The following is a 25,557-nucleotide window of genomic DNA, read 5'->3' as shown; positions in this document are numbered from 1 at the left end:
CCCGTCGAGTCCATTATGGGTCTATTAAAAAAAGCTAATTGAATTCATGGTTTTATCATAAGGTATAGAATATAAGAGTCCGTATAAAACCTGAATAAGACAGTTGGAGTGCAGTGTGCAATACTGGGATTCAAGTTGTAAGAATAGAGACTTTAGGAAGGACACTGCTATACAGATTCACTAGAATGCTGCCTGTCATGCGGAAATACAAATAAGGATTGAAAAATTGGGTCTTTTTCCTTAGAACAATGTAGATTATAAGGCAATATAATTGCTGTTTAAAGTTATGAAAGAATGGGGTACAGTAGATAGAAACAGGTAGTTAGTTTCCTGCAGTTCAGTGACCAAGAACAAAGAGACTTGGATACAAGATTAAATGTGAGATTTAGACTTAGCAGCAGAAACGTCTTCACACAGTCACTTGCAAAACTGCAGAATTCACTTCCAATGTTAGTGGTCGAGGCAGAAACTACACTAACATTCAAGATTAGATTGGACAGGTGGACGAAGAAGAGGGGTTGAAGGATTTTGGGAACAGAATCGGTGAGTGCAATTAAAACTATTTGCTTGAGTGAAAAGTAAAAGCCAACTCGAACTGGTTGGGCTACATGGCTTGCTTCTGTGTTGCAACATTTATGTATTTCTATGTAATCTTCTAAGAATCATTTTGGAGACTCAAAGGATTCTAAAACTGATGGAACTGTGCCCTGGCATGAGTCTGCTCCTTCAGATGGTGGAGAATATTGAAAAGAAACTGCTCACTGCAGAATTGGGCAAAAGCCAATAAATTCTCCTGAACAGCCAATACACAAAAGAAACAGACCAATTGTGAGGTTATGCACCACATACAAAGCAGTGTTGCCCGATATATGTAAAAGCCACAGAAAAGGCTCGTGTTTTTTTTTTGATATGGAGAGGGTGGGGGGCAATAATTATAACAGAGTATATATGATTTAATGAGAGTTTAGCTGTTTTCCCACTCAAACATCACAAATGCTCACTGCACAAGTCCTGCACTGTTGATACAAAAGCAAAATACTGCGAATGCTAGAAATCTGGAATAAAAACAGAAAATGCAGGAAACACTCAGCAAGTCCAGTAGCATATGTGGAGAAAAAGGCAGAGTTAATATTTCAGATCTGTAACCTTTCATCTGATCTTTTTAAAGTCATACAAAAATAATTATAGCGTCATTTCTATGACTAGATGATCAAATGTGGCTAGGGAATGGTAGGGAAGTAATTTCAGATAATTTATCTTGCCATATTTATGTACAAGAAAAGAATTTGAAGCTCCAGGAACTGAAATTATTAAAATATTAACAAACTAATAAAACTGGATTATGTAGATTCATTATTGTATGCATCTTCTCCGAATTAGTTATTAGTTAAGCCATATTTCTGCTTCTGTAACAGCTTGATTCCTGGTCCAATTTCACTACAGATGTTTTGCGAGTCTCTGCTAGTATAAGCAATATTCTGCTTCTGTAACAGTTTGGTTCCTGGTCAGGTTAACAGCCTGTCTACATAAAAAGGATCTTTGTGATGGAAAAATCCCCAAGCACTTTCTGCCAGATTGCAAGCAGTGGAAGAAATAAGTTGTCTTCTGTGCTGTTAGGCATGAAAGAGACAGATGATAACAGCTTCACAGCTCAAAGGAAAAATACAATACTAGGTGAAAAAATGGCAGTGTAGCCCAAGACCAATCCACAGCTAAAATAGCCAATTTATGAACAATATTCATAAAAGTGAATGTTACAATGTGATTTTCATGAGAATTATTTTTAAAATGATCACGAACAAAGCATCCACCCCAGGCTGCAGTGATACATAATTTATTGTATTAAACAGATTCAGACAGAAACACTGTTCGGGGCATCAAGATGTCACTGACATTTATATCACTGAGTCAGGAGCTACATTTTTGTGTCAAGAATTCAATATTAATAAAGTGAAATAACAAGAAATGAAACAGGACATGATCAAGCCAGGAGCTACAATAGAATGCTGGATTCCCTGAGGACTGAAGTCCAAATCTCACCTTTCTCGATGCTCAAAAGGTTCTACTCTCGTTAGGCAAGTTTAACCACTTGGATGAACACCGCTAAACAGCAGACTACTTTAACAAGTCTTCTCCTATAAGAGCATACTTCTGAAAAGCCAGGCATAATGTCACTGGGAGCACAATGCACATGTCCATGGCTCTAATGTCCCCACTTTCATCAGTCTCAGTGAATGGAAAAACACTTAGCAGTTGGTGGTAGTAATGGGCATGCACAGGGAGAATAAATTAGAGGATAGAACGGATTTCAAAAAAAAAAATTCAAAAATACAGTTTCCTCAAATCAGAATGTTGTAGTAAATAACAATAGCTTCCTGCTGTCAACAATAAAGCACTGTAATCCGTGATTTTTTTTGTTTCTGATTTAGGGAAAGGGCTGCTGTGTTCAGAAACATATTATGCAACCATATTAGTACTGAAATGTTTGCTCCGCTCATGAACTAAAATATGATCAACCTAAACTGAAAAGACCAAGTCCTTTAGTTTACGACAATTTTGTTTGCTACTAAAGACAGGTACTCATACTATATCAATAATGTGGCCAGTCAAACAAGAACAATTAATTTCAGTCCAATATTTAGTAGGGAACACATGTTAGGTTAAGTGGCGCAGTGGTTAGCACCGCAGCCTCACAGCTCCAGGGACCTGGGTTCAATTCTGGGTACTGCCTGTGCGGAGTTTGCAAGTTCTCCCTGTGTCTGCGTGGGTTTTCGCCGGGTGCTCCGGTTTCCTCCCACATCCAAAGACTTGCAGGTGATAGGTAAATTGGCCGTTGTAAATTGCCCCTAGTGTAGGGAGGTGATAGGGAATATGGGATTACTGTAGGGTTAGTATAAATGGGTGGTTGTTGGTCGGCACAGACTCGGTGGGCCGAAGGGCCTGTTTCAGTGCTGTATCTCTAAATAAAAATAAATAAAATAAATCAAATCTCTGATCAGTGTAGAAAATTGACAACTGGGTTTCTTTAATAGTTACTAATGTAACATTTACATGAGATGATATGGTGGGAGGAATGCAAGTAGTATCTACACCAACAATTTAATTTAATCCTGCTTCATCTATAAATGACATCTCAGCATTCATACTGAAGTCATTTTTAATTTCTGAAGCCATACTTCATAAAAAAAAACATGAAAAACAAAATGTAATTATTTTAGCTTGATTCTTTATGCTGTTCAATCCCTACATACAAATGAATAGCCAGTCATTTAAGAGGATAAACAGAGGGACACAGTCAACAAGGCCTTTGTACACAGAGGTCATGATACTCAAGTGATCCTTCCCCTCCACTTCTGTTTTACATGTAGGCCTCATTCTGCAAGCATGTGCCAGTTCTTGGAGAAAGTTGAACAGAAAAAAAGATAGCTAGTTCAACTTAGCATAAGTTGCGAAGAAACAGTGCAAGTAGATAAAGGATGGAGGACCATTTTATGCTGGATAGCATAACATCATTCTTCATTCAATCAATCTTTAAAATAGTGCTGGAAATGGAACTGTACTGTTTTGATTAGAGCACTTGGATTCAGCACAGCCCTCTGGGAATTAAGATAAAAATACCCAAATAGTAAAAGCATCTTTTCCCTTTTCTACTTCTTTAAAAAATAAACAGCGCCACTGCTGTTTTAAAAGAAATACCTCACCTACTCAGATTTTGAAATGTGGGAAAAGAATGATGGCCCTAGCACCAAAGCACTAGTTATCATCAGTTACCAGAACATACCTTAATCTGTTGGTGTAAGTATCTACACACGTTTTCATTTTTGCTAGTAAAGTGCCAACGGAAGTCTGAGTTTCAGAATGCTCCTCATCCTCCTCGCTGTTATCACCAGACAAAGGCAGTAGAAGAGGGACAAGGGATATGCATGAAGCAATGGCACGCAGCAACTCCAGTAGGGCTCTGTACAGAGGAACATGCCTGGCCATATCGAGCACTACAGGGAAATGAGAAATGCAATGAAAAAAAATTCAACCCATATAAATGCAATACAGTGGCATGGATGATCTTACAAAATAAGCCATCAGAAATTACTAATACAGTGATATACATCTTACATAACCAATTTTTTTTTTTATATTGAGAAGCTTTCAGTTTTACACTTGAGCTACTTCATGTCAGCATCAGTCCTAGATGGGGGAACAATATCGGATGCAAAGTTGCGTTTGCTCTACTCTCTCCCAGTCTCAGAAGTGGAGCCCCCAACTGCACCAATGCAATTTTCTTCACTTTTTATACAGGTCACCCTATGGCATCTAAGTAAGCATGCAGATTTTCAGGTAATTTTGATTTGTGGGTCCATTAGGAACTAGGCTGAGACTGACCAAAATCTGTGCACGAAACATTTACTGCCACAGAAGAGGCTGCCAGCCCAATAGTTCAGGGTGGATTCAGACCCAGCATCACCAAGATCTAAAAAGGCAGTGTGCTAAACCACAACACTGCACAGACATTCCCAATTATCAATGCAAGTAAATCAGTTAATAAGAATGGCAGAAATTGAACAGAAACAGATAAATTGGTGATTCATACTGCTGTAAAAAAATTAAATGTAGTTTTCTATATACTAACACAATTAACAGGCAACACTACTTTGTGCTATGATTTTTATCCTGTTAATGGAAATGTCAAAATCCAGTGTACAAGTCACACTTGCATCAGAGCTGTCATACACCATCTTGAGGAAACTCTTGTAACAGCTCATGTGTCTCTTATATTTAGAGTACCAAGAAACTGATAGTGTGCCTTATACATTAGGTCTCAGTTTCTTAAAAAAAAACTACAGTTACACAATTAAACCCCAAAGTATTTAATACCAGTCACATTTTGAACCAAAAATTTTCCAAGGTTGAATGCTCTTTTTATAAAAATTAGCAGTTCTAATCAAAGGCATTTTTAAAGATACTGTTCATTGAATTCTGCACTAAATCTCTTAAATTCATTTCTTATTGACTCGCAATTTTTTTTATGCAAGATTCTGAAAAAAAAAGATCGTTTTGCTAGTAGAGACCCTTTGGTAGGGATGGATTAAAAGGCATTAATTTGAAATACTGGACCAGTTCTCTAGCACAGTGACTATAAAATTACTGCCAACTCATAGATTTTCACTCAAACCACTGAATGCTCAAATTAATTACATGCAATTTTTAAAAGCATGAAATGGAGTATACTATGCTGCACTATCTGCATTTATATTGCAGTGCTTCATTGTACTTTAACTGTCCTTTCCTTTCAAGAATCTGGATAAATTCCAAATACCTCTAAACACCAGCAACATTTATGATTAATGCTGCAATATTTTTTACCTACATCTGCTTCCAAACCATTTACTACCAGTACCATACACATTGCCCATACCGACTACATGTTCACACTATAATATGAAATCATTCTTGGAATGACTTAAAATGGGAGAGAGAGGCACATACACTGGATATTAAACTATCTAGCATATTTAAGTTTTTACAAGCACCTTTGCTGCTGAACATTCATCACTACCTTTCAAATGAAAAAACTGCTTATATATTCCTACCTCGCACATCGAAAAAAATGAACAAGAGCTACATCAGGCCATTACAAAATTTGCTGAGTATTTAATGAGCAAGACAGATGTGGAATAGAAATAAACTGCAAACTAAAAATGCGTACAAATTCTTGATTATCTTGCACAATCATAAATAGCCCCCGTCATCATTTTTGAGGGACAGGAAGAAAAGTGACAGGAATTTTCAGACATCAAGGCCTCGATACGAACTCGAATGGGCCGGAGAGTGTTGGGGGTATTAAAAAGTGAAATGTGCGGAATGCGACCCTAAGCTCTGTGCACGTGTCTTCCATTGTTTTTACAGCACCAGATATCATACTGAGGCGAGGTGGGATGCTTATTTGGCAGCCTGATTTGAAGTTATCTGCTGTTGCATGGGTTTCCCAGGAGTTGGAAAATTCGACAGTGAAATGGAGTGGTAGTTGCTGGCTCCCCAAGGTAAGCGGCTGTTTTAACACACCTCGTGGGCCGGGAGGAGTGCCCTCCCCAGGAAGCCTTTGACCTCCCCCCGCCCCAATCACCTGCCTCCCAATTGCTGACGGGGAGCAGATTTGAGTAATTCATAGTTTAGTGCAAGCTCTGAATCTGAAGAACTGAAAGATTAGTATTTCGTTTAAAAAAAAGTTTTAAAAAATTGCAAGCCACTGGCTTTTTAATTCTTTTGCAATATTTATTTGGCGCTTTTTAAATTAAATATATACAATGTATAATCTGCCTCCCCTCAGCCCTCCGATTGCTGGGGAAGGTTCCCAAAGGTCCCCAGCGATGGCCTCCGGCCCAGTGTTCAATCCTAGTTGCCAGCCTGACTGTTCATTTGGCCGTCTACCAGGTGGAAGGCAGAGCTATAAGGTGTCTAGGAGGTCCTGTCATTCAGATCAACAGGACCTCAGCATCCGGGCCTTGCCCTATTCTTCAATCGTTTCTGACGTCAGCCATGCCCTCCCTGCCTCCCTATAAATACAAGGGACCAAGTGTTATGTCCAATGCCCACTATATCCTTTTGTATTTTACTACTGAGGACTACAGATCATTGAGGGGGTTGGAAGAAAGAAAAAAATAGGAAGCTGAAATGTTTTCAGGAAATATTCACTTCAGGTCAAGCAAGGACCTTCCTGTCCTATTCTATCACAGATGAGAGAATTCATCGTGCTTCTTTTAATCACAAGAATCTCTATTATTTAAATAAGCCAAAGCTTTTTTAATTTTTAATGTGGACCTCAGCTCGCAATTCCCCAGAATATATTGTTCCTGTAGCTTGAAATGTAAGTTATGTAATTTGACTGGATGCCAGTGGCCATATGAATTCTCTAACCAAATTATGTACTTGTTGCAGGTTTCATTTTAGGAATTCCTATCAGACAGAATTCAAGGATTGCAAGCTAGCATTAACTAATTGATTGTTGCCTCATCTAACAAGGTGGTGCCATGGTCATTCTGATGGTCCACTACGTCTTTGAAATCTTCCATTAATATTTTTGACTAATTATGGAAGGTATCTTTATACCAGCTTACACCAAAGGGAAACAGACATATAACCGAGCTGATGCATCATGTTCTTCAGTATCCTACGTTGCTGTGCTGCTAAAGATTGCGGATTTATGTGAGTCTAGTGAACTTTTCTCATTAAAATGCTTCATCATGAACCCAGGGCCAAACGTTAGCAAAAGAGACGTGCTAAGACTTTGAAACGTTTCTTTTGCAACAGGCATTGCAAACGTAAGCTGTAGTTCGTAGCCTGAGCTACACGGTCTGGCAGCATGGTGTTGAGAAAGATCTGAAGCACAAGCTGGGTAGGTTGTACTATTTCCAGTGCATGGGTCAACGGTAGAAAATGTCACCGTTAACCCTGCAGTAATGCTATCACAGATACTTCTCACACTTAGTTGTTTCACCTCATAAGGAATTAATAGTGATGGAACTGATAGAATGAAAATTTCCTGTTCTTTCAAGTATTGGAGAAATTTGGAATGGTGGCCATTCGTTAGCACTCAGTACACAAAAGTTACGATCCTAATATTTAGTATCAACACAAAGCTCAAACAGAATATACTACAGCACACTCTCAGATAGATGACCTCATTAGGCTCCAGTAAATCATTGAGCTCACAGCAATTATCAGGATGGAATTTGTAAATTATATACACCTTCTTACAATCATCTGTGGCTGCACCAAAATCCTGGAACTCCCTGCCTAACAACATTGTGGGTGTACCTATAACCACATGGACTGCAGCAGTTCAAGAAGGTGGCTCACCATCACCTTCTCAAGGGCAATTAGGGAAGGACAATAAATGCTGGCCGAGCCAGCGACACTCACATCCTGTGAAAGAATTAAAAAAAAAATACGATGATAATATGCACCAGAGGCAGCTAGGATTTAGAAACTGTCAAATCCAATTACTCTTATGGATCAGGAAGGAAGCAAGAAAGTGTAAAAACAAGCAACAAAATGCATTATTATTTTCTCCAGTGCTACTGACCCCACTCACATAGTTTACTACAGAATCAGTCCCAAGTTTTGCTTTTCAATATTAAAACACTTCTTTCAAAAAAAATAAAAAATTTTAAATCAGTCCTCGGACTCTTCCATAGCCAAGAGAATTTCAACAATATAATATTTAGCTCAGGTTGGCTCACAAAGGGGAGTAGTTTCATAAAAGCCTCAGAGAACCATCGCAAATGAATGAATAATTACAGGCTACCAGAGCATATTATGCACCATTACACAACTAATCTCACATGGGCACCAACATACTTTACAGTGTCACATGTGGATTCTTGCAGAATACTTCCAAAAATCATAGGAATGGTTACTGAACCAATTGCTTACAATTTGGTATGAATTTGAATGCTTATGTACTTTATTCAAACTGAAGAGCAGCAGGGACAATTTAATGCTATTAAATAATTCCAATTCTCCCCCTTTAATAGACAGAGATGTTCAATGCAAGAATAGCTGCACCTAATGGCCCATTAAATAGGTAATGTTGAGCAGCACTAAATTCTCTTTCCAAACCATTTAACATTCTCAATACAACTTAATTGGATGAAAATGGCTATCCTGCCACAACTATGGCATAATGAAAATCTAAATACTAATTCATCAATATCAAACACACAAATATAGCGAGCATATACATTTTTGAGTGCTTCTACATCATCAGTCTTCAAAGTATATTTTAAAGCTGGTTATTTTACATGAACCAAAACAGGAAAGAATCCATTCAAGATTCTAATTTTGGAGTTATTTTCCTTCAGTCAAAACACTCCAGATGAGGAAAATCATTTTCTTAATTACTCAGCCTCAATATTTTCACAAAATTGGATATGCAGTTCTAACTTAACATATGGTTTCTGATTTACAATAAATCAAAGATAATGGTTGCATTAAAATGTCCTCTGCAGTTGATGTCTATTTTAATACACGTAACTTGACATAAATATCAAAACTTTATCCCATGGGTGTAGCAACGATATGATGTTGCATCATTAACTGCAACTGGCAGCCAGTTTTACAGACCCAAAGCAGGTAATGAGCAGGTAAAACCTTGGTTTTTATATGAAGAGGCAGTTTTGAACCATTATTTTCTCCCAAAGGAAGGATGTCAAACTTTACATTAAGAAATTATACCTTTTTTTGTGTGTCCTCCAATTTTCTCCCCCCCCCCGAGGCACTGGCTGAGATCATGTGTTTCACAGTGGCCAGCAGTCATCTAATAACCTTCCATAGTTGCCATTCTTCCCATATAAGCCTTTATCAACTCTGCTGCCTGCATCCTAACCTGCACAAAGTCCCAGTCACACATTACACCTGTGCTTGCTGACCTACATTAGCTCCTAGTCCAGCAACCCCTTGATTTTTAAACTCTCATTATTGTTTTCAAATCCCTCCATGGCCTCACCCCTCCCTACCTCTAACTTCCTCCAGATCCATAACTGAGATCTCTGTACTCCTCCAGTTCAGGCCTCTTAAGCATCCCTGACTTTTACCAGTCCACCATTAGTGGCTGTGCCTTCAGCTGCCCGAAGCCCAAGCTCTGGAATTCCCTCCCTAAACCTCACCTCCTCTCTTGGCCCCTTTAAAAAAAGAGGGTGGTAGAAGTTTGGAACTCTTTTCTACAAACAGCAATTGATACTAGATCAATTGTATATTTTCAAACTGAGAACGACAATGCATTTTGGCAAGCAAAAACCTAAGTGATTTGGAGCAAAGTTGGGTAATGTGGAGTTCAGCTGCGGATCAGTCATGATCTCAATGAATGAGTGGAACAGGCTATTGAGGCTAAATGGTATACTCTTGTGTCTATTTAAAAGGCTTCTAACCGCAGGGCTGAAAAATTCAGCCATTTGGCACTTTTCATTCAAATTCGGCCTACGGACAAAGATGTGAAGCAGGTTTGGTAGTCTGCGGGCTGGATGAGAGTGCTCTGTGGGTCGATCTGGCTGATGCGCCCAGAGTTTACATTCTTTAATAACAACTACAGTTCAGTCTAGCACAACCGTCAAACTGAGCTTCCACCATGGAGCCTTGTCCTCAAATTTCTTTTAGTCCAAATGTTCCAAAAATATTCATGCTCAACGTTAAAAACCTTGTTTCAGATCAACTCTTGCAGGTTTTTTTGAAATTTGTGCCGAAACAAATACAAAACCACTGGTGTACTGACTTAAACAAAATACCAAGGTTGACAATGTCAGAGTTGAAAATCTATGTAGCTAGCTTTAACCCCTACTGCATTAATTGCCCCACATCTTAAGGATATTAACCCATCCACGCACCATCCTCAATTATACATTAGCACTTACTGCCTTTTTCACAATCTCAGGACATCTCAAAGTGGTTCAATCAGAAAATTATTTTTGAAATGCAGTGATTCACAGATTTAAAACAGATCAGCATGTTTTGCATTGTCTAACATTGTGATATAAAAGAGGTACTGATAGTAAAAGATTTTGAGCTATTCTTAATCTTCACGAAGCATCCTACAACACCAATTACAGTTCACACTGCTACTATTTTGCAGGGTGAGTTGTACAGTACCCATATTATTTATAGCAGCTGCAGTTTCCCAAATAACTTGGGAACGTTCACATCTCCCCATAATGTGTAAAGCTGGCTTAGTGACCAGTAGAGGACAGGTATTACTGGTTCCATTGTCCAATACTCACTGGTCCCAAAGCCATTTCCTATGGCGTACAATGTCTCCTATTTTGATGGTTTGCCAACAACTTTGGGATTCCAGTGGTAAAGTAAACATGCCATTATTTAGTGTTTGCATCTTTTTCTTATGGTATATACTTTAAAAAAAAAGAAATTGAAGTAAATCTTAAATAACTTACGTTTTAAAAAATGGAAGGGCTGACTCAAAGTTTAAAATAGCCTCAATGCTTAAATCTCATAGGAATTATGTTTCAAGAAGAATTTCCCACACTGCCTCCCTCCATCATCACTATTTCCACATTGTTCAAGATTATGATAAATCCATAGAAATCTAGGTTACAAAACTCTGAACTCAACATAAGGCTTCAAAACTCAGTCGACTCCGGTGCCTACAAAAAGTTATAAACTTAAGAGAAGATCTGCTCTACCAGCTAAATTTCAGGTACTGGATGACTTTTATTGCAGTCACTAATTGGGCACCGTACTCTATTCCTGATCACTCAAAGCAACAACTTTCTACATGAGATCTTGTCCCACACATCTACTTGGATTTTGCAGGAAAACTTGGCCATGTGAGCCGCATGGAAGATGGCAGGATCCCCAAAGACACATTGTACAGCGAGCTCGCCACTGGTATCAGACCCACCGGCCGTCCATGTCTCCGTTATAAAGACGTCTGCAAACGCGACATGAAATCGTGTGACATTGATCACAAGTCGTGGGAGTCAGTTGCCAGCATTCGCCAGAGCTGGCGGGCAGCCATAAAGACAGGGCTAAATTGTGGCGAGTCGAAGAGACTTAGTAGTTGGCAGGAAAAAAGACAGAGGCGCAAGGGGAGAGCCAACTGTGCAACAGCCCCGACAAACAAATTTCTCTGCAGCACCTGTGGAAGAGCCTGTCACTCCAGAATTGGCCTTTATAGCCACTCCAGGCGCTGCTTCACAAACCACTGACCACCTCCAGGCGCGTATCCATTGTCTCTCGAGATAAGGAGGCCCAAAAGACTCTATTCCTGATCACTCAAAGCAACAACTTTCTACATGAGATCTTGTCCCACACATCTACTTGGATTTTGCAGGAAAATTCCACAACTATATGCCAACTGAGTTTTGTTAACACTGGAAAGTATTTGAAACATTTCATTGAGCGCATTGATTAATACTCATTTTACCTGTGGCCACGCCCACTTGCCACATTTGGTGCAGTTTTCTACCTCCATCTTTTGCAGAAAGTACCTCATGATATTGTGCAATTGAGGCACTATATACTCGAATGGTTGCTTGCTGTCAATAACTTTGTCTTAAACAAAATGCTGCAAGGTTGTTAGCTACTAATTATAAAGCATGCTGATAAAGGCAGATGCTCCTTTTCAAACCAGCTATGCGACTGAGGCTCAAACAATTAACTTTTGCTCAAGCGGAAATCAACCCCTTAGATTGACAGTACTAAAAAAACTAATACAACTCAACTTTGATTAAACATCCTATTAAGTGACAATGATGTATTAGAATGGTCAAAAAACTTGTATTTATTACAAATTTATTGAACCTACCACTGAATTATATTTACAGAAATGACAACAAATTGCCTTTTAGAAATGCTGACAGCTCTGTTTTTGATGGAATCCTGTGATTGATTGCATTATTTCTATGCAAATTTCCTCTCTAAAATGGAAAATTTACAGCTTTAATTTGGTCACTTTTAAACAGAACAGGTTTACAAGGGTTGAATCAAGAAGTCCACCTCAAATCTCAGAATAATGCACTCAGTTACATTTGTTATTTACTTGAACAAGAATTATGTTTGCATTTGAGTGCAAAACCAATTTATTTTAAAACATATTTGTATCCGGATCATGGCAATTAGATCAGAACTCAAATACTGAACTGTTGAGTATAACAACTAAATATTGGAAATTGTTAGTATTTTGCCAGAAGGAATTGGAAATCTACTTGTAGGTGTTATGCAGTCAAGTTCATCTTTTAATACTTGAACTGTTCTAACTTCACTGTGGTTAACTGTATAAATCAATTAAGCGTTAGACATAATGAACAAATCTAATCAGGCCTCTGCATACACCGATTCATACAGAACTAGCAGAGGTTCACAGAAGCAGCATCAAAATTAATTCCTCCCCTATTTAAAATGAACAGACAATCTAAAACAGCAACGACTTGCATTTATAAGGTGCCTTCAATGTAGTAAAACATTCAAGGCACATCACAGCAGCATTAACACAAAATTTGACACCGATCCATATCAGATGTTCGAAGAGGTAGCTTTTAAGGAGCATCATGAAAAAGAGAAAGGCGGAGGGGTTTAGGAAGGGAATTCCAGAACTTAAGGAACACAAAGGAAGCACTGCAATACTGCCCATACCCTTTGAGATGTTATATTTCCAATAATATCCCAACTATTGCTGCACATGAGTCCGACACCCCAATCTGCTTCTGCTGTCAGCAACAGTTTGCTCTGTTGTTACTCAGCTACTAAAAGGTTCTTTAATAAGTCTAAGGTTAGCTCAGTTGGTAGCAATCTTGCCAGAGTTCGAAAGTTGTACATCAAAGCCCCATTCCAGGACTTGAGCACATGCTTAGTCGAGGCTGACACTCCAGTGCAGTACTGAAGGAATGAGAAGTTAAAACATGGTCCTAACATGCTTATTCTGGTGGGTGGTGGTTCAGTTGGGCACTAAAGATTCCATGGCTTTGAACAGAGAGGAGTAGCAGATTATCCTAGTATCCTTAAGCAACACCACACCCAGATTAATAGTCTACTCACTTCAATGCCATCTGTAGGATCTTACTGTCTACAGTGTAGAACGGCAACGTGTTTGCAAGGCTCCCAGGTGACACTAAACTCCGCGAAGCAGAAGTACTTCTTCCCATCCTTTTGTTTTGAAATGCAGCTTGCTTACTTGTATTGGAAAGTTACATAGGAAGATAGGAACAGGAGTAGGCCATTCAGCTCCTCGAGCCTGTCCCACCATTCAATGAGATCATGGCTGATCCGCGGCCTAACTCCACATAGCCGCCTTTGGCCCATATCCCTTAATATCTTTGCTCAACAAAAATTTATCTATCTCAGATTTAAAATTAACAACTGTTCTAGCTTCAACTGCTGTTCGTGGGAGAGAGTTCCAAACCTCTACCACCCTTTGAGTGAAGTGGTGCTTCCTAACATCCCTCCTGAACAGCCTGGTCCTAATTTTTAGACTATGCCCCCTAGTTTTAGAATCTCCAACCAGTGGAAATAGTTTATCTTTCTCCAGCCTGTCTTTTCCTGTTAATATCTTGAACACTTCAATCAGATCACCCCTTAACCTACTAAATTCTAGCGAAAACAGGCCTAATTTGTGTAATCTCTCCTCGTAACTTATCCCCTGTAGTCCAGGTATCATGCTTGTAAACCTACGTTGCACTCCCTCCAAAGCCAATATATCCTTCCTACAGTGCAGTGCCCAGAACTGCTCTCAGTACTCCAAGTGGAGTCTAACCAGGGTTCTGTACAGCTGCAGCATAACCTCTGTCTTTATACTTCAATCCTCTATAAAGGCTAGCATTCCATTAGCCTTTTTGATTATTTTCTGCACTTGCTCGTGGCATTTTAAAGATCTATTCACCTGAACCCTCAAGTCTCTTTGGACATCCACTGTACTTAAGCTCTTCCCATTTAGAAACTACCCTGCTCTATCCTTTTTTGGTCCAAAACGGATGATCTCACACTTGCCTGCATTGAAATCCATCTGCCACAGTTTTGCCCACTCACCTAGTCTGTCAATATCTCTTGGCAATTTTAATGCTCTCATCTAGACTGTCTACAATGCCGCCTAACTTTGTCTCATCAGCAAATTTGGATATATGACTTACTATGCCATCATCCAAGTCATTGATGAATAATGTGAATAATTGAGGCCCCAACACAGATCCCTGCGGGACACCACTAGTCACATCCTGTCAATCGGAGTACTTACCCATTATCCCCACTCTCTGTCGCCTACCACTCAACCAACCTCCTAACCATGTCAATAATTTGCCGTCAACTCCATCGGCTTCTACCTTAGTTAACAGTCTCTTATGTGGGACTTTATCAAATGCTTTCTGGAAGTCCATATAAATAACATCCATAGACATTTCCCTGTCCACTACCTGAGTCACCTCTTCAAAAAATTCAATGAGATTTGTCAGGCGTGACCTTCCCATCACGAATCCATGCTGGCTGTCCCTGATTAGCTGAAATTTCTCTCGGTGGTCAGTCACCCTATCTTTGACTATAGACTCCAGCAACTTGCCCACCACAGATGTCAGGCTAACTGGTCTGTAATTTCCTTGGTTCCCCCTTCCACCCTTCTTAAAATCTGGAGTGACATGCGCAACTTTCCAATCCAGAGGGACCACTCCTGAATCTAGGGAACTCTGAAAGACTATAGTTAGGGCAACTACAATGTGCTCCCCTACTTCAACACCCTCGGGTGAAAACCATCAGGTCCTAGGGATTTCTCACTCTTTAGTTCCATTAATTTCCTTGTTACTGATGTTTTACTTACGTTAATTGTATTAAGTCCCTGTCCCCTATCGGCTATTAATATTTTCGGGACTTCCGGCAAGTTATCCTCCTTTACAACTATAAATACTGAGGCAAAGTAATTGTTCAACATGTCTGCCATTTCCCCATTATCAATGATAATATCTCCAGTTTCAGCTTTTAGTGGGCCTACATTGCTCTTGACCACCCACTTTCCTTTTATGTAACTATAAAATTTCTTCTTATTTATTTTGATATCTCTTGTAAGTTCCCTTTTATAATCTCTTTTAGTAGCTCTTATAAGCTGTTCGTTGTATCGATCCCATTCGGCCGGATCGGTGCTGCGTTTCGCATTTTTGTAAGCCATTTCTTTTTGTTTGATGCTATCCCTAATCTCTTTAGTTGTCCATGGCTGTTTTTTCTGTGAAGTAGAGCTTTTTCCTCTCAGAGGTATATACTCGCTCTGTATTTCGTTAAATGTTTCTTTAAATATTCTCCACTGTTCCTCAGTTGTTTGACCCATTAACAGATCTACCCAGTATACCGTGGACAGTCTGTCTCATCCCGGTAAAGTCAGCCTTACCCAAGTCTAACATTCTACCCTTCTCTCACCTTTACATGGTCCATCTCTGACACTTCCCTTCCCTTCCTCGACTTCTCTGTCTCCATCTCTGGGGATAGGTTGTCTAGTAATATCCATTATAAGCCCACCGACTCCCACAGCTACCTCGACTACACTTCTTCACACCCTACCTCCTGTAAGGACTCCATTCCATTCTCCCAGTTTCTCCGTCTCCGACGCATCTGCTCTGATGATGCTACCTTCCATGACGGTGCTTCGGATATGACCTCCTTTTTCCTCAACCGAGTATTTCCCCCCCCCCCACTGTGGTTGACAGGGCTCTCAACCGTGTCCGGCCCTTTCCCCTCACATCTACCCTCATCCCTTCCCCTCCCAGAACAGTGACAGGGTTCCCCTTGTCCTCACTTTTCACCCCATCAGCCTCCATATCCAAAGGATCATCCTCCGCCATCTCCAGCGTGATGCCACTACCAGTCGCATCTTCCCCTCCCTTCCCCTGTCAGCATTCCAAAGGGATCGTTCCCTCCGCGACACCCTGGTCCACTCCTCCATTACCCCCACGACCTCGTCCCCGTCCCATGGCACCTTCCCCTGCAATCGCAGGAGGTGTAATACCTGCCCATTTACCTCCTCTCTCCTCACTATCCCAGGCCCCAAACACTCCTTTCAGGTGAAGCAGCGATTTACTTGTACTTCTTTCAATGTAGTATACTGTATTCGCTGCTCACAGTGTGGTCTCCTCTACATTGTGGAGACCAAGCGCAGACTGGGTGACCGCTTTGCGGAACATCTCCGCTCAGTCCGCAAGCAGGACCCCGAGCTTCCGGTTGCTTGCCATTTCAACACTCCCCCCTGCTCTCATGCTCACATCTCTGTCCTGGGATTGCTGCAGTGTTCCAGTGAACATCAACAGCATCTCATCTACCGATTAGGCACACTACAGCCTGCCGGACTGAACATTGAGTTCAATAATTTCAGAGCATGACAGCCCCCCATTTTACTTTCATTTTTAGTTATTTTTTCTTCCTTTTTTTTTTACATTCTTTTTTACATTTTTTACAATTTTTTTTTGCATTTATTTCATTTCATCTTAGTTTGTTCAGTTTGCTTACCCACTGTTTTTTTTCAGGTTTGCACTTGCTGCTGTTCAATATTCAGTGTATTAACACCTAATCTGTACTAATGCTTTGTCTTTCAACACACCATTAACATATTGTTTGCCTTTGCTCCGTGACCTTTTGGTCAGCTATGTGGCCTGGTCCAATCTAGACCTCCTTTGTTATCTCTTGCCCCACCCCCACCTCACTAGCTTATAACCTGTGACTTTTCTAATATTTGTCAGTTCCGATGAAGGGTCACTGACCCGAAACGTTAACTCTGCTTCTCTGTTCACAGATGCTGCCAGACCTGCTGAGTGGTTCCAGCATTTCTTGTTTTTATTATCTAACATTCTAGTAGCTGATTCATGCTTTTCACTTTCAAACGCTACCTTGAATTCGATCGTGTTGTGATCAGTATTTGATAAATGTTCACGCACAGTTAGGCTACTAATTAAATTTGGCTCATTACTCATAACTAAATCTAATATTGCCTATCTACTTGTTACATCTAGGACATATTGCTGTAGGAAACTATCCCGGACACATTCCAGAAATTCACTACTTTTACAACAGGTGCGAGTCTGCCTCTCCCAATCTACGTGCAAGTTAAAATCCCCCATTAATACTACTCTGCTTTTGTTACACACTTGCCTAATTTGTGCATTTATACAATCGAACACCTCAGAACTGCTACCAGGGGGTCTATACACAACACCTATTACAGTTTTAGATCCTTTTCTGTTCCTCAGTTCCACTCATAAGGTCTCCACTGAATGCTTTCCCATCATTATATCCTCCCTTACCAATGAGGTGATATTATTTCTAATCAGTAAGGCTACTCCAACCCCTCTGCCATTTTCCCTGTCCCTTCTATAAACTTTATAACCAAATAGATTTAGTTCCCAGTCCCGACCATCCTACAGCCACGTCTCTGCAATGGCCACCACATCATAATCTTCCATTTGAATTTGCGCTTGCAGCTCATCTAGTTTATTCCTTACACTCCGTGCATTTGTATATAGAACTCTTATTTGGGCTAGACCCCCTAACCTGTCCCTCAGCACTGATGCTTTATTCGCCTGTTTATCATTTCTCTCTTCTGGTTTAACCAGTATACTTCCTGCAGTTTGGTAACAATCAGCCTCACCACTAACCTTCTCCTTTAACTTCCTGTTTATCCATGAAACTGAACCCTCCCCCCCCCACTATTTAGTTTAAAGCCCTATCTACAGCCCTAGTTATACGATTCGGCAGGACTCTGGTCCCAGCATGATTCAGGTAGAGCCCGTCCCATCAGAACAGCTCCCTCCTTCCCCAGTACTGGTGCCAATGTCCCACAAATTCAAACCCATTTCTCCCACACCAATCTTTGAGCCACGCATTTACCTCTTGACCCTTTGCCAATTTGTTCGTGGCTCAGGTAGTAATCTGGAGATTACCACCTTTTTGGTTCTGCTTTTTAATTTAGCCCCTAGCTGCTCATACTCCCTCAGTAGAACCTCTAACCTCGTTCTACCAATATCGTTGGCAGCTATGTGGACCACAACAACTGGATCTTTCCCCTCCCAGTCCAAGTTCCTCTGCAGCCCAGATGAGACATCCTGAACCCTGGCACCAGGTAGGCAACAGAGCCTTCAGGACTCTCGATCCTGGCCACAGAGAACAGTGCCTATGCCCCTAACTATACTATCCCCGATTACGACTACATTTCTCTTTTCTCCCCCCACTTGAATGGCTCCCTGTACCATGGTGCTGTGGTCAGTTTGCTCATCCTCCCTACAGTCCCTGCTCTCGTCCACACAGGGAGCAAGAATCTCCAACCTGTTGGACAAGGACAAATCCTGATTCTCCTGCAGCACTACCTCCTGGATCCCTCTACCTGCCTCACTCAGTCACACCCTCCTGTCCCTGACCACTTGCCGAATTCAAGGTAGTTAATCTAAGGGGTGTGACTGCCTCCTGAAACACAGCGTCCAGGTAACTCTCCACCTCCCTGATGTATCGCAGTGTCTGAAGCTCAGACTCCAGCTCATCAACTCTGAGCCGGAGTTCCTCGAGCAGCCAACACTTGCTACAGATGTGTTCATTAGGAACCACAATGGGGTCCACCAGCTCCCACATCATGCAGGTAGAACACATAACCTGGCCTGCATCTTTATTTAATTTAATTAGTTTTTAATTTGTTTTTTAAATTTCTGACTGATCTTTAGTTTTTAATCTGAAAAATATTTCTCCTATTCACCTTTAATCTGAAATCAACTTAGAATAGGTAATGCACAAAAGAATTCTAATGAACCGTTGAAAGTATTTCCAACTGTCAATATGGTTTATATTTGACAACTACCAGTACCTTGTAGAAAAAATAGTCACAGTCATTGCAGATGAGTAATCAAAATCAGGGCTACTTGCTGTTCTCACAAATGGTTACACATGAATGATGCAAGTGAGCAACAGATACCATTGTCCTAGGGTTTTTACATCCACTTGTACTGGCTGTCAATAGTACAAGCTTTCAAAAAAAAATTGACTGACTTTCTAGCAATGGTGAGAAACTCTTTCCCCCTAGACTTAAAGTGCCCTCCAATCATACAAGTCTTCAGCACTATTGTTGTTGGTGAGTTTGCTGCATGGAACATAGAATTGTTACAGTGCAGTTTGTTAGTTTAGCCCTGGAAAATGTTGAAATTTTTTTTTACTCTATGAGCGTGTGTAACAGAATTAGTAGAACAGATACCTTACTTTAAAAGGTTCCTAGAGAACAAAGCTTGATTAAATAGTTCTATCATAAAACGTTGCACAGAACATTTTCATCAGGCAACAGCAAGAGAACATACACATGCATTTAATGAGGCTTTTCTGAAATCTTCTGGTGGCAGGGCAGCAAGATACACATCTAATTACTGAAGCAATCAGAAACAGACAGTATACACATTAATAAGACAAGCATCTTCATCTCTGCATTTCTCCTGTGAAAGGTATGGTTATATCAACAGTGCTCTTAACCATACTGCATATTGTTAAACAAACACTTTCCTTACTGACTGTCACATCCTTTTGACAATGAAGGATCAACCATCTACCTCGACTGTCATTACTGCTGTAAATCTAGTCCCTGAAATAATTTTCCTTCCTCCAAATTTTGTGGTCACTGGGGAACATAATAAAAAAAAATGTAATTTCTCCTTTACTACCTTCCTCAATCTAACTCAACCCTTAAAATGACTGAAGTACAGCAAAAAAAAAAAATGAACATGTGCATGGTCATTTTCAAGCAGATTAGAAACTTGTTTTAAAAACAAGAAATGCTGGAAATACTAGGCAGGTCTGGCAGCATCTGTGGAGAGAGAAGCAGAGTTAACGTTTCAGGTCAGTGACCCTTCATCAGAACTAGCAAATATTAGAAATGTAAAAGGTTATGAGCAAGTAAAGCGGGGGTGGGGCAAGAGATAATAAAGGAGAAGGACAAGGTCACAGAATAGCTGACCAGAAGGTCGTGGAGCAAAGGCAAACAATATGTTAATGGTGTGTTGAAAGACAAAGCATTAGTACAGATAGGGTGTTAACAGACTGAAAATTGAACAGCAAGTACAAACATGGAAAAAAACAGTGGGTAAGCAAACTGAACAAACCAAGATGAAATAAAATAAAACAAAAAAAATAAGGAAAAAGAAAAAAAAACTGAAAATAAGAGTAAAATGGAGCCCGTTGTGCTCTGAAATTATTATTTATTTATTTTATTTAGAGATACAGCACTGAAACAGGCCCTTCGGCCCACCGAGTCTGTGCCGACCATCAACCACCCATTTATACTTCTTTTTTTTTTTCTTTTGGGCCTCCTTATCTCGAGAGACAATGGATATGCGCCTGGAGGTGGTCAGTGGTTTGTGAAGCAGCGCCTGGAGTGGCTATAAAGGCCAATTCTGGAGTGACAGGCTCTTCCACAGGTGCTGCAGAGAAATTTGTTTGTTGGGGCTGTTGCACAGTTGGCTCTCCCCTTGCGCCTCTGTCTTTTTTCCTGCCAACTACTAAGTCTCTTCGACTCGCCACAATTTAGCCCTGTCTTTATGGCTGCCCGCCAGCTCTGGCGAATGCTGGCAACTGACTCCCACGACTTGTGATCAATGTCACACGATTTCATGTCGCGTTTGCAGACGTCTTTATAACGGAGACATGGACGGCCGGTGGGTCTGATACCAGTGGCGAGCTCGCTGTACAATGTGTCTTTGGGGATCCTGCCATCTTCCATGCGGCTCACATGGCCAAGCCATCTCAAGCGCCGCTGACTCAGTAGTGTGTATAAGCTGGGGGTGTTGGCCGCTTCGAGGACTTCTGTGTTGGAGATATAGTCCTGCCACCTGATGCCAAGTATTCTCCGAAGGCAGCGAAGATGGAATGAATTGAGACGTCGCTCTTGGCTGGCATACGTTGTCCAGGCCTCGCTGCCGTAGAGCAAGGTACTGAGGACACAGGCCTGATACACTCGGACTTTTGTGTTCCGTGTCAGTGCGCCATTTTCCCACACTCTCTTGGTCAGTGCCCACCATTTATACTAATCCTACACTAATTCCATATTCCTACCACATCCCCACCTGCCCCTATATTTCCCGACCACCTACCTATACTAGGGGCAATTTATAATGGCCAATTTACCTATCAACCTGCAAGTCTTTGGCATGTGGGAGGAAACCCACGCAGACACAGGCAGAACTTGCAAACTCCACACAGGCAGTACCCAGAATTGAACCCGGGTCGCTGGAGCTGTGAGGCTGCGGTGCTAACCACTGCGCCGCCCCTAAACTCAACTTTCAGTTCGGCAGACTGTAGTGTGCCTAATCGGTAAATGAGATGCTGTTCCTCAAGCTTGCGTTGATGTTCATTGGAACACTGCAGCAATCCCAGGACAAAGATGTGAGCATGAGAGCAGGAGGGAGTGTTGAAATGGCAAGCAACCGGAAGCTCGGGGTGCTGCTTGTGGACTGAGCAGAGGTGTTCCGCAAAGCGGTCACCCAGTCTGCGTTTGGTCTCCCCAATGTACAGGACACCACATTGTGAGCAGCGAATACAGTATACTACATTGAAAGAAGTACAAGTAAATCGCTGCTTCATTTGAGAGGAGTGTTTGGGGCCTGGGATAGTGAGGAGAGAGAAGGTAAATGGGCAGGTAGTACACCTCCTGCGATTGCAGGCGAAGGTGCCATGGGAAGGGGATGAGATGGTGGGGGTAATGGAGGAGTGGACCAGGGTGTCACGGAGGGAACGATCCTATCGGAATGCTGACAGGGGAAGGGAGGGGAAGATGCGTTTGGTAGTGGCATCACGCTGGAGGTGGCGGATGTGGCGGAGGATGATCCTTTCGATATGGAGGCCAATGGGGTGGAAAGTGAGGACAAGGGGAACCCTGTTACGGTTCTGGGATGGAGGGGAAGGGGTGAGGGTAGAGATTCAGGCTGGCCACAGTTGAGGGCCCTGTCAACCACAGCGGGGGGGAATCCTCAGTTGAGGAAAAAGGAAGACATATCAGAAGCGCTGTCATGGAAGGTAGCATCATCAGAGCAGATGCGTCGAAGACGGAGAAACTGGGAGAATGGAATGGAGTCCTTACTCAGGAGGCAGGGTGTGAAGAAGTGTAGTCGAGGTAGCTGTGGGAGTCAGTGGGCATATAATGGATATTAGTAGACAGAACCTTGTTTTGTTAAGCCACAGAATAAAATGCTTGTAGGGAGCTGCAGCAATATTTCACCAGACTGTTAATTAAAAAGCAATGGATGAAAAAAAATCCAGGAGCTGTCGTCAGCTTGTGTCTACAAGGAATAGTTCATTAGCAAAAAGGCAAATATTTTCCTAAAAATCTAAAAAATTATTAATGTTATTCCCTTGCTAAAAAGGTACTTTGCATGACAAGAGTGGCTTGCATTGTAATGCCGTGCACAGAGTTTACAAGGATGGTTTGCAGCTCTTGCCTTATTCATTTAGAGCCAAGCGTATATTTAATCAGTGTCAGACCACACCAATGTATGGAATGAAGCCACTCATTGAATCACATGAGGATTGTACAGTTATGGAGTATTTAAAGATTTCTATGAATGCACAGCTTTGAATAATATGTGCTCAGGTGCCCTACTCAGAATACAGCAAATGCCTTCTCATTTCCAAGCGAAAGCTCTGCTGTTCAGCTGTAATTGAATCTATGGTTTACTGCATTTGAAGTCACAGCATGAAACCCAGACCTCTCTTCAGATGGCTGGCAAGAGACATTTTCAGAATGCTCATTTGGAAGAAATTCTTCAGTACAGTAATGAAAAAATGGATGGAGCTCTCAGCACTTTGCTCACCGACTGCAGCTGCTGTGTGACCCACCAGCTTCCTGCCACTAAATAGCTTTTATTTTTGGGTGATGGTAACAAAAAACTTTTACACTCTTTAAAAAGGGAAAAATTGCACTGTGGATCAAAACAGCGAGACATCATCTTTTCCACATCATTTGGCCTCAAAAGGGGATTATTGATGTCTAATGCCCGTTTCTGAAACCTTGTAAGCCACTTCTACAATTGGCAAATCATTTTTGTTTTCCAACACTGATCTTTGCTGTATGCAGACACAAAGCTGCAAGGAATCTGAAGGGGGCTCAGCATGCCGATGAATTTTCATTCCTGATGAAGTGTGGGGTAAGGTTTTCTTTTTCTCAAACAATCACTGAAATGTAAAAGAAAAACTATGTATGGTACATCTAAACCTTTTAAATTATTAGAAGTTATAGTGGCTTGCTTCTATAAGTTTTCATTCTCAAGGACAACATTGCCTTTGCTAAATTGTTATAGAAATAATACTGCAAAATCTAGGTTTTCCCTTAATTATGTGGGGTTTAATAAACCAAACCACCCGAGATGGAAACTAAAGGCAAGACTAATTTAGCAGAGACAGCAAGGTAGAAGAACATGGAAGAATCATTTGAATGATCAGCGATCACATTCAGATATGTTTCTGCAGGACAATGAAACCTCATGAAACATTAAGAATCTGAGACTTCTCAAATGCAGAAAAATGACATGTTTTCTATAGGAGTGAGGACGGTTTAAAAACAGACTAGGAAAATTTATACGCATTGGAAATACCATAACATCCTTAAACATTTTCAAACCTACAGCAAGATTGGCTAACAAAAGTGAGTCATTGTCAAAGAAAATGTGCAGATTCTTGCAGGAGTTGTCATTTAGAAAAGGACTGTATATATTTGACTGAGAAAACTGAAGGGGGGGGTGGGGGGTGGGAAAGGGGGTAAAAGAATCTCCTGGAACTAGATCACCGTAACATGCTACTGAGCATTTATTATGTTCTACAATAAAATGATGCTTTATATACTTTTCCTCAGCAGACTGCTGCTGGATTACTGCTGAAAACATTCACGACAAAAATGGGCATCTCTGCCATTACTGAAGCAGAGGAAGTGAGAATCCAAGGAGAGAAAGAAGAGAGAGAAGAATCTATTCTTGCTCTGCTGGGAATAATAGGAACAATCTTAAATCTGCTTGTGATCATCTTTGTATATATCTATACTACATTCTGATAGCTCTCAAGCTGGTGAGAAAGCAATAAGCTACTACCAAAAAGTTCTTCAGACTTCATCTGCTCAACACGAGGTAGGCTCAAACAAGCATTATCCAACGCTCAGAAAAATCAATACTTCAGCATCCAACTAAATAACTTACATTGACAATGTGGAACATCTGCTTTCAATCATGTTAAATGGAATTTTATAACAAACTAATACAGCAAATGGGCATTACACTGATAGCCACCATCACTCAGCATGTGCAAAACAAAAAGGAAAAAAAGGATTGATACCAAAATATCGTGAACTACAAACATTATGATATATAAAAATGAATACAGCTTGAACCTTGAGGAAAATAGTTTGAGAAAATACACTTCTGCATTAAAACGGAAAACCTGTGAGGTTTCTCATAAAATTTGTCTGCAGTGTTTGGATTCTCAGCATTGACCGGTAGGAACGATAGCAGCAAAATAAAAAGGATAAAGGAAATGGCACATTAAAAGTTGCTAAAAATAGCTTTTCAAAAAATAAATAAAATGTCTATCGATGATACCCCAAAATGGGTATTGGACATAAAACTATTTTATTCTTCAACCTTGCACAATTTGCTGTTCGGGACAGGTCTCTCGTGTTCTGCTAAACTGCTGCTTGAAACTGGTCACTTATGGCAATTTGATAAAACTCAAGTGGCTAAATTAGCGAATAACTCAATTCAACTTCAAAATATTAGACTTACATTAGGCCGGTCAACATTTTGAAAAGATGGCCAGTCAAAATGCATACACTTATACATTATACCTCAATAAAAACTTAATGTAAACATTTTGTGTGTCTATGACCATATATTAAGCATCTTTGTGATCTAGATGAAGCTGTGCATTTTTGAAGGCAGTTGTCAGAGGAATTATGTCTGTCAGGGAGAGAGGGCAAGAAGAGTGAGCGGGATGCCCCAATGATTGATGTTAATGTTTCTAATTTAGATCAATGACGGACTCAAAAGCCCAAAAACTATTCAAATTTTTAGATGATACTAAACTAGG

The 25,557-nt window shown here is 40.7% G+C and overlaps 1 protein-coding gene across 7 annotated transcripts in view; it reads right to left on the bottom strand.

Moving 5' to 3' along the window:
• The window catches only part of birc6 (baculoviral IAP repeat containing 6), a 239,843-nt gene that overhangs the window by 39,218 nt on the left and 175,068 nt on the right, over positions 1 to 25,557 (bottom strand). For all 7 annotated transcript variants that reach the window (XM_068045333.1, XM_068045336.1, XM_068045335.1 and 4 more), the window contains one exon: positions 3,782 to 3,992. In XM_068045333.1, the coding sequence (XP_067901434.1) occupies positions 3,782 to 3,992 (211 nt within the window). The remainder of the gene's footprint in view (positions 1 to 3,781; positions 3,993 to 25,557) is intronic.

The sequence above is a fragment of the Heterodontus francisci genome, chromosome 13 (assembly GCF_036365525.1).
Source record: "Heterodontus francisci isolate sHetFra1 chromosome 13, sHetFra1.hap1, whole genome shotgun sequence".
NCBI classification, from domain to species: Eukaryota; Metazoa; Chordata; class Chondrichthyes; order Heterodontiformes; family Heterodontidae; genus Heterodontus; species Heterodontus francisci.
This window is presented reverse-complemented; position numbering and strand designations above follow the sequence as displayed.